General features: G+C 36.8%; 1 protein-coding gene across 1 annotated transcript in view; it reads left to right on the top strand.

The window, feature by feature from the left end:
• SCLT1 (sodium channel and clathrin linker 1) overlaps positions 1 to 10499 on the top strand; it is a 43671-nt gene continuing 33172 nt past the window's right edge. Inside the window, exons 1-8 of the mRNA XM_010008983.1 lie at positions 1 to 36; positions 1949 to 2001; positions 2886 to 2955; positions 4847 to 4902; positions 5248 to 5380; positions 6111 to 6233; positions 7679 to 7744; positions 10229 to 10299. Of these exons, the coding sequence (XP_010007285.1) occupies positions 1 to 36; positions 1949 to 2001; positions 2886 to 2955; positions 4847 to 4902; positions 5248 to 5380; positions 6111 to 6233; positions 7679 to 7744; positions 10229 to 10299 (608 nt within the window). The remainder of the gene's footprint in view (positions 37 to 1948; positions 2002 to 2885; positions 2956 to 4846; positions 4903 to 5247; positions 5381 to 6110; positions 6234 to 7678; positions 7745 to 10228; positions 10300 to 10499) is intronic.

Genomic DNA, 10499 nt, shown 5'->3' with positions numbered 1-10499 from the left:
ATGGCCACTGAGCTCGGCAGCGAGGGGGCGAGCCAGGTGAGGTGTCCGCAAGCCGTGGGTTCCCATGGCACACGGCGGGTAGGACCGAGTGCTGCCCTGGAGCTGCTGAGGGGCCTGGACCCTGCCCCTCGGGGAGTGGGGTCAGTTTCCTCTCAGGGTGGCAAACCTTTTGCCTGAAGATTCATCATGGGTAGCTCTTCAAGTGTTTGCTCTAGGAAACAGCAGCAAAACTGTTTTTAAGTTAGGTGAAGACTAATAATTCAAAGCTGCTAATGACCATAATAGACAAAAACACATGAATTTTTTTGTCATAATGCCTTTTCTCTCTGGGTATGCAACTACTGCATTTCCTATGCTCAATTTACACCTGAAAGGAAAAAATAAAAAGCTGTCTTGCCAGTTACTCATAAAATTTGCTTTACAGACTAAAATCATAAAGAGTTCGTAGTTAGAATTTTGAGAATTTTAATGTAAGCTTAATATGATTGAATCAGACTACACTTTAATTACTTGCCAGCAAATACTGGCAAAAACTGCTTCTGCACAGGTTATATTCCTGTAAATAGGGAATGGGTTGATGTTATATCCCAAAAACGTTACTGTCTTTATCACTAATTAGTGTTACAGGAAAACTTGGTAAGTGTGGCAGAAAGTAGGAACATATTTAAGTGCATAAATGGCTATGGCTGTGCATCATTAAAAAAGAAAATTAACAGTTGATACTAAACTTTGTATGACAGCTTTGGGTGGCCAAAGGTGACAGGTCAGCTCTCGATTCTAAGGACCTTAGTAGCAGAAAAGCTTGTCAGAGCCAGCAGTCATCCTGGCTCAAAAGCCCCCATCTTTATCAAGCTTTGCATGAGTATTTATTATACTCTGATGTGAACAAATAATGTATTTTCAAATACTAGTATTTTGCTTTTTCATATATATTTAGTTTGTTTGGGTGTAGATTCTTATTTTATAAATCTTTATGCTCTAAATAGAGCTCAGACTAAATTCACCGTGAAGTGGTAAGAGTTGCCTTTTCTATCAAGGTGTTTAATTCTCTTCTTTCAAGTCTTTATACGTTTTGAAAGGTGTCAAATGACAAATTTCAAGTTGTCTTGTACGCCAGCTGAGACATAAATTACTTGAGGCCTGTTCTAAGTCTGATACATGGACTGGTTTTTCCGATTTCATTAACGTGAAGTCGAAGTTTTAAACACTGAATGTGTGTAATAGACAGAAACACCCTCTATTCCATTATCTGTTTTTCTGATAAGCTACTACATACATAGAACTTCTATCAGAATGTATGCCATAATTCACTGTTGGAGGTGAATACATCTGTAAGGGGTGTTCAAGATTTGTGCATCTCTTTTGGCTGGCAAGGGCAGCTACTTTCTCCTTCCTGTTGCTTAGCATCGTTTTACTATTACCTCCTTACTATCCCCTCTGTCTTCTCTTAGAAGATTAGAACCAGAAAAAGGATCCTGAAAGTATACTTGATTTCTACTTCTGCAGACTTTTTCACTTTTATAGACTTAAAATTTCTAAGAGATTGATCTCATGCTAAGATAGCTTCTGTTGCTGGGCACCATAAGCCTGTCTGAAAGTCTGTGCAGAAGCTGAAGCATTGGCACTTTACTGATGCTGAGATACACGGAGATGAACTTAACACATATATACACTTCTGATTGCTCTTTTAAGAGTGAGATGGTTCTCCTTAGATGCCATTATGCTTTATATCGGAGCACTTCCAAGGAAAAGAAAAAAACAACTTATTTATTTATTTTCAAATTTGGCCAGCACTTAGGGATTTTTGAACATAAACCTGAAAGTGATCTTATGGGATATTGTGTATGATTACAGTATAGGCAAACCAACAGCTTTGGGTTGCATATAAAAAATTTAAAACTACATGCAGTCATGTGCAAATACTAATACGTAAATTATACCGTTACAGAGAAATGGCCCTGGTAGTAATGGCATATCAGGATCCAGGATGATGGACCAAAGGTAACTGATTCCAAATCATTAGTGGGAATACCACAAAGTAATCAAAATAAATGGCCATGTGCTTTTAAAAGTGTAAATATCCAGGTGAACTTGGTTTTGTATACATGGTCACAGTTCTGAGAACTTGTCGATGGAGTCTGCAAAAGTGTTCCTGTAGCAGTTGTTTTTAGACACTATACCATTTATCCAGTAAATTAACCTGTAAAATAAAGGAGATGAATGAATTAATTCTCTAGTCTAAGTTTATCATCTCAAAACAAAAGCACAGGTAAGATTGTACTGATCAGGGTAACACAGGTAACTGCAGTTCGTTGAAGTCAGATGGTTTTTAGAAATTATAATTTGACAGTCTTCAACTAACAGTTGGCTATTGCTAAATTGTTTATTAATAGTTGTAATTTCCTGTTATGACATTAGCCTGTCTTTTTTGTTAGCTTTTAAGACATTATCACTAGACTAATACAGAATTTTCAGAGATTTACTATCAATTGCAAAAATAATAGGAAGGAAAAAGTATACAAGTAGAACTACATTACTGTGCATCTTCTTATAGTCTTACTTTACTGTTGTATCTGAAAGCAGTAACAAAGTTTAGCCTTTAGTTTAGGATTCTTTATATGAAATATTAATGTTGTATTAATGCTAATTTATAATGTCCCGTGTTCTAGTTCTGTTACACAGGAAATCTGCAGTTAATTGTCATACTTTTAAACAAGTTATTAAATTTGTTCATTTTATTCTGGTGAATGTTGAACTTGGAAATAAAGAAAAGTGACTGTTCTGCTCTGTTCACTAGATTACAAATTCTTTAAAAATAGTTTATCATCAGAACAGTGTTTCAGCATTTACAAAACTTATTGTAAGCACGTTTTTCAACTTCTTAGCTTGTCAACCCTAATCACAGAGCATGACAAACAACTGGAAGAAATGAGAGAACAGCTGCAGCTTTATAAGGTATGGATGTTCCTAACACTTCAGAATGTATATTCTTTGGATTTTATGCTATCAATATCTCAGCCATTAGGTTTTGTCCATAAAGGCAAGGAAGCCAGTGCCATGCTTCACAAACTTGCTGGACTGCAGTCAGCCTCATATGGATAAACAAAGACCTTTCCATGAAAGGTTTAGGAGTTTGTCCAAATACAGATTATTGTATGTTCAGGGAAGTAGTGTTGTGAAATGAAATGTGCATGTTTTCTCTAGATGCTCTGATATGACTGCAGGTATTTTCCTAGGTGACATTCAGATGAGGCAGCTGTTTTCCCCTTTCCTGACAAGTCTGATCTTGGCCATACAGTCCAGTTCAGTCCTGCAAGTGTAGATGCACCCAACCATTTTAATAATTCTTCAGATTAAAATAATTCTTTAAATGTTTTTTTGTCATGAAGGCTGAGGTGGAGGGGGGGCTGTCCTTTCAACCACAGAAAAATGAAACTTTAATGCTTCATATGATCAACAAAAAGTAAAGTGATACATTTAGTAATGAAAACCTGTGGCATACAGAAAGCGATTTGTGCTTGTATTTTTGTTGCACTATTTAGTTTACAAAACAGTCCATTTGACTTATGTAACTGAAGTTCTCAGTTAATTCCTGAAGTCTTATCTCAAATACTTACTGCATAAAAGATGAGTTATCACAGAATTGTCAGTGTTGCAAGGGACCCCTAGAGATCATCTAGTCCAGCTCCGCTGCTAAAGCAGGATCCCCTAGGGCACATTACTCAGGACTGCATCCAGGCGGGTCTTGAATATCTCCAGAGAAGGGGACTCCACAGCCTCCCTGGGCAGCCTGTTCCAGTGCTCTGTCACCCTCATAGTAAAGAATGTTTTTTTCTCATATATAAGTGGAACTTCGTATGTTACAGCTTCTGTCTCTTGCCCCTCGTCCTGTCACTGGGAACTGCTGCAAAGAGTCTGGCTCCATCCTTCTTGTACCACCCTTTAGATATTTATAGACATTAATAAGGTCTCCCCTCAGCCTTCTTATCTCCAGGCTAAAGAGTCCCAGCTCTCTCAGCCTTTCCTCATAAGAGAGATGCTCCAATGCCCCAGTCATCTTTGTTGCCCTCCATTGAACTCTCTCCAACAGTTCCATCTCTCTTGAACTGGGGACCCCAGAACTGGATGCAGTATTCCAGATGTGGCCTCACCAGGGCAGAGTAGAGGGGGAGAATGATCTCTCTCAACCTACTGGCCCCACTCTTCCTTATGCACCCCAGGATTCCATTGGTCTTCTTGGCAGCCAGGGCACATTGCTGGCTCATGGATAATTTACAATCTACCAGGACTCCCAGATCCTTCTCCACAGAGGTGCTTTCCAGCAGGTCCACCCCTAATCTGTATTTGTGCTTGGCATTCTTCCTTCTCAGGTTCAGGACCCTACACTTTCCCTTGTTGGACCTCATTAGGTTCTTCTCTGCCCAGCTCTCTGTCCTGTGCAGGTCATGCCGGATGGCAGCACAGCCCTCTGAAGTGTCAGCCACCCCTCCCAGTTTTGTATTGTCAGTGAACTTGTGGAGGATACACTCTGTCCTCTCATTCACATCCAGTTACTCACTGTATCCCTAAAAAAAAAAAAAGAGTTAATTAAATCTGTAAGAGCTGTAAGAATTTAGGTAAGTTTAATTGCCATAGTAACTTCTCAATGCTCAGATATAATAGGATTTAGCAGCTGTTAAATTTATCATCCTGTGACTTTCCTTAAAAAAGGAAGTGACTTTCATTTACTTTGTTATGCCTGGTTAAATTGTCCATATTTTATAGTATCAGTCAGAATTGAAAGATTAAAGAATTAACAAAATGTGTCACTTAAATGAGTGCTTACTCTTGCATATTTTTGTGTTAGGCAAAAATGAGTGAGATGAGACGAAAAGTTGAAGAAGTCACCAGCGAAAATGACAGGTAAATGGTTGAATTGCCCTGTTACTACTGCTGGTTTTACTAATTTCTAAACCTTAAAAAGCTTTTTTTTCTAGTCCTTAAGATCTTTTGAATCTACCTAATAGTTGAAGATCTTACACTCACAAGCTTCATGTTAGATTCTTTAAGCGCTTAACACAGATTAGAGCACCAATTTTAGGAGCTTTAACCATATCTCTAAATGAACTAGATATTTAACTATTTCAAACTGTCTGTTGTGCTTATAGAACGTAATTATTTAAATATGAGTTACAAGTACATAGTACGTAGAGACTGAAGGTACAGTATACTTCACTTGTTTGCTGAACTTAGTTCTTTACATTTCAGGCTGCATGCAGAGTTGAAAGAGGTTATTGAGCAGCAAATGGAGGCTCTTCCTATCATGCCTCTAGGAACTGATATTATTGCAGATGAAGAAATAGTGCGAAACCTTCAAGAACAACTACAACTGACAAGTCAAGTGTGTGAGATCAAACACTTGTACTGTTTTATATCTCTTGTGCCTTGGCAGTGTTCAGCATTCCTTGAGAAGATTTTGAGGCCCTCTGGACTTTCTGTAGCTAAAAAAACAAGTACTTACCACTTAAAAACCTGAAGGAACTTCTGTCCTAGATTCTTATAGGAAGTTTTTGATATGAATTTGTGCCTTTAAGTTTACTTAGCTGACTTGATCTTCATATTGAATTCCTGAGGAGGAAATTATTTAAATACTTTGTTCAATTCAACTTCTTTTAGTAGCTTGTCATTTTAATTTAAAACATTGTAATGTGATATAAGGAGGCAGACATATGTGGGATACAGCAATAATATTTAAATCTGAAAAGATAAGGAACATTTTTTAGTGTATTACAATCATGTGTCAATCCTGTTGCATGTGAAGTTAAATTGACAGGAATTTTTGTATTTGGATATTCTATTTATTGTAGGCCTACAGTAAATACCTGTAAAAATTCGAGCTGTAAAAAATGTGTATAGAAAACTTGTAATGAACTTGTAGGTGGAATTTGAACTGGTTTTCTGGATCTGAATTTGGTATTTTGTCTGCATACATGTAATGTGTGCAGACAAACGTAGAGAAAAATGACATTTCTTGAAAATAAAAGTTAAGACTTCTCTTTGTGAAGAATGACAGTTGAAGGTAAATGTGCTGTAATAGAATATTCTGTGCAAACCATTGTTCTGTGACTTAGGAAAAAGAACAAGCAATAGAGCTCTGGCAGACTGTGTTACGGGAGCATGATCGACTCCAGCAGCAGTACCAGGAACGCATGACTGAAACGCAGATTCACGTGGCTGAAAGGCAAAAGCAGAAAGTAATTTTCCATGTTGTTTTTCAATATTTTTTGGTTGTCTTTCTATACTATGGTGGTTCTGGGTTGGTGTGTAGTCAAACTGAAGTGGACGGGATTCTACCAGTACTGTTAATTATTTTCGGTAGTGGTAATCTAAAGCTGAGTGGTCAGATGTGGTCACTGATTAATCAGCTAAAGGCACTGGTAAAACTGGAAAAGTTCTTTATTTCAAGTAAATTGGCAGGAGCCTGAGGAATGCACTGAGTCTCAGTGCATTATAGGTATACGTGCACAAGATATGCATGTGCATGTAAATAATCATGTTTGAATTTTGAACAGTTGGAAGTCTTCAGTAGATTTCAACATTTGAAAAAGCTGCTATTCAGCAGAATAGAATTCAGAAATAGAATTCAGAAAAATAGAATTCAGGAAAGATTTCTGAATTCTGATGTGGAAGTCTTTCATGTTTCAAGCAGAATAGAATTCAGAAATAGAATTCAGAAAAGATTTCTGAATTTTGAGGTGGAAGTCTTTCATGTTTTTCCTATGTTTGAATCCTGAATTTTCTCTGTAAAATCACAGTGGGGTAATGGGAAAAGAAATCACCATTTCCTTTTGTCATTCAGTAAAGAAGCATGTTTAAACATGAAGAACAAAGTTCACCAGTATTCTAATTAGCAGCCTGTTTTGCTTCTGTTTTTTCTGGGAAAGGCCTTTCAGGAAATTTTAGTTCAGAAAAGAAGCTCTTTTGCCCTGCGAGCTATATAGATGTGCTCAGCAAGTGAAGAACTAAAAAAGAAACTTCATGCCTGTATTTATCTCACTACAAGTGTTTCTAGATTTGTAGAGAGATGCTACACATTTTTAATATTTGCTTTCCATTTTCAAGTACACTAGGCTTGTGGGCACAGTTACAGCTCACCTATAAAACAACATTTTTTACTGTTTTATTTTTTCTTTTGTGGTATGAAGTCCACCTAAACAATATACTCCTTTACAAAAATGAGGAGAAATATCTGTAGAGCTATTGTACTCTGTCAAGTTTCACAATTATTTCAAGTAACGGTTATGAGGACTCTTATAAAACAACATTTTTTACTGTTTTATTTTTTTTTTGTGGTATGAAGTCCACCTAAACAACATACTCCTTTACAAGAATGAGGAGAAATATCTGTAGAGCTATTGTGCTCTGTCAAGTTTCACAATTATTTCAAGTAATGGTTATGAGGGCTCTGATCTGTGTGTAGTTCCAGCTTTTTGCTCGTGTTCCTTCTATTAGATTGTTTCATGTTTCGCGCTGTCAGTTATTGGTAACATACACATAGAGAGTTAATGGCAGCTGTAGAAGTGTTTAAGGCTGTCTGATCCCATTTTTTTTTAAAAATAGTTTCAGCTGACTTATGAAAACCACTAATTATGCACTCATGACAATAATGATTATAAGAAGTTCTGACTTCTCTTTCTAGGAGCAACTGACTGGCTTTCAACAGTGGTCTCGGCAACTACATGCAGCCAATGAGAAAATAAAGTTGGTAAGCAAACCTTCAAATGATGACCTGGTAAATTTTTCTTTTTCTACTAGAGGAAAAACTTAAACCAAGTATATGAGAAAAGCAGAAGTCCTTCATACATACCTGGTTGAAAGACAAATTGTTCCACTCAGATATGCAGATTTCTGTAGGGACGAGTAAAAAAATCAAATAGTTATGGTGTTTTTCCTGAACTCTACATGAGCTTTTTCTTCAGGAAGTCAGTGGTAAGCTTACACTCACATTTTATTATGTTGTGAGTGTACTTCAGTCACACATTCCAAACCATCTTCACAAAGGAAAAAAATTATTTAAATGATGACCTTTGATATAGGCTAGCTCTGCCACATGTTTATCCATTCTTAGTTTGGCACTGCTGACTGCAGTATCTTGGTCTTGGACCTTTTCAAGGATTTTTCTGAGCTCTAATCATCTTCTAGTGCCTTACCTATTTAGATTGTGAGACTTGTTAGTCTCTAAGCTTTACCCTGGGACTTTCAGGATTGACAAATAATTTTAATACTGTAGAACAATTGAGGTGAAAGACTTGGTGCAGTTTCCTGGCTGAACAGATTCTTCCCTGAAAGACATGATTCCTGTGTGATTTTTGACTAATGTTTGTCTAAAAAGACTCCTAACCTACTCTCAGCAGTCTATTCTCTTCTGTGTTTATCACTGGAACCTTTTTTTCCTCACATCACATCTCTTGTTAAAATACAAGCCTGATTCTTAGGTGTGAAAGAAAGATTACTGCATTCTTTGTCACTATGCCTCTGCTGCTGAAAACTACTATATTGCCATCTTCCCTTTCCCTGCTTTTTCTTTTCTCTTCAAAGCAAGTCAAATCTTTAGATGTTCTTTGACAGTGTTTTTAAGGTGTCTAATAATTCCTTTCACCTTTAAATTCTTTCCAATTGTGCCATCGTTCTTGAACTGTGATGCTGAATACAGTACAATATACTGCAGTCAAGCCTTTACCAGTGTTGAGTAGCATATTGCAGATGGCTAGAGAATTGTATGTTGCAAGCAGTTGTCCTGTTTACAACCTATTTCATTAGTATTAATAAAACTAAAATAATGCACTCGCAGAGGAGCTTTTACTTTATGTAGTCAGTGTTCATCTCTAAATTATTTTTTCTCTGAATATGGATACTTAGGGCTACTGGGAGGTTGCTGTCTGAAAACAATCATAAGCAAGTACAATAATGAGCTTCTAAAGCGGTCTTGGAAGTTACAGACTGTCAGATCTGCTGTTAAAAGCAAATCAGTAGTAGATACCTAAAAAAATATATAGAATCACTGAAAGCTTAGAATAATGTAATTAGGAAGAGATAATGTGGAGAAGGTGAATATGTAAACTCTTTGAACAAGATGAAGCAGGCAATATTACGATAAAAGTAATACATTTGCATTATCCACAAAGCCTGTGCTGAGATAAAGAAGCATGCTCTTTCTTGAAATAATAAACTGAACAATAGTGAAGAGACAGAGTAATTAGTCAGGTTTTTTATTGTGTTACAATGGCTGTTTTTTCCCAGATGTGTTCAGGTTAGAGTTGTTCAGCACATTCAGTATTGAGGCACAGTGTTCACTACTGACGTTAAACTATTTAGGGTAGTGAGAACTCAACTGCAGAAATTTGCAGAAAGATCTCGTGATGTTGAGTATCTGAACTTTATCTGACATTTTATTGACATTAATGAAAGAAAAATGGTGTATGTGAGCAAGAGGGAGCTTTCATTTTGGGTACTCTGTGATGGTCTTGAAATTAACTGTGAAGACTTGGAATAGGTATTCTAGAAATAGGAAGTGTCTGAAAACACTTCTTAGCAAGAGTTATAAAAGCAAGAAGATGGTTAGCAATTATTAGAAGAGGCAGAAAAGGAATATATTGTGCTTAAATCCATAGTACAGTAGTAGTTTGCTGCCTCCAGTTGTGGTCATCTTGAATATCTCAATATTAAATATATGTATATGTAAGACCTAGAAAAGGCTAGTAGGGTAACAAAAATATGAGATTATTCTGAAATGAGAAGACAGTTAAAGGAGAATGACACATCCAGCACTATTGCTGGTCTAAAGGAAAGGAAGGAGAAGCAGTTGCTCATTGTTTCTTGTCTAAAACAAAGGAATTATTTCCAGGAATATGTGCTCTACTGTGTGGTACTCATTGTGACAAGCTATTCTAGACACCTAAACTAGATGGGAATGCAGATGCTAGGTCTGAACTATTAGAGTTCTCATCTCAGGAAGTTCTTACACTACCAAAATGTGGGCAAAGAAGAGGAGGATTAGGCAACATCACAAGCATTTGCCTTTCTGAAATACTCTGAATAAACCCTGGCACTTGGACACAAGCCTTAGTGTTAAATAGACATTACTGGCTATTTTTGTGGTATTATGTTCTGTGGAAATGCCCTTTAATAATTCTGAATATATAACACTTTAAACACAATAAGCAACATGTTACAAATATCTCATTTGCAGAGCAATCAAGAGTTTCTGAAAACTATAACAGACCAGAATGCGGAACTAGAGCAGCTACGAAAGCAACTAAGGTATAAACATTAAAAACATTATTACAAATGTTTTCTGTAGCTTTGTTGACTTGCTGCTGTATCATGGGCCTTTTTCTACTGAAAACTGACTTTGTAGTGATAGTCACAATGGTTTCAGCTAATTCCTCTCAATTTTGTTACTAATGTGTGCATCATTAGTGTTAGGGCAGCATGTTTCCAGTTAGTGTGCTTTGGTTCAG

Source organism: Chaetura pelagica, unplaced genomic scaffold, assembly GCF_000747805.2.
Source record: "Chaetura pelagica isolate M959 unplaced genomic scaffold, ChaPel_1.0 scaffold221, whole genome shotgun sequence".
NCBI lineage: Eukaryota > Metazoa > Chordata > Aves > Apodiformes > Apodidae > Chaetura > Chaetura pelagica.
Note: the sequence above shows the minus strand (reverse complement) of the source record. Positions and strands in the feature narration are given on the sequence as shown.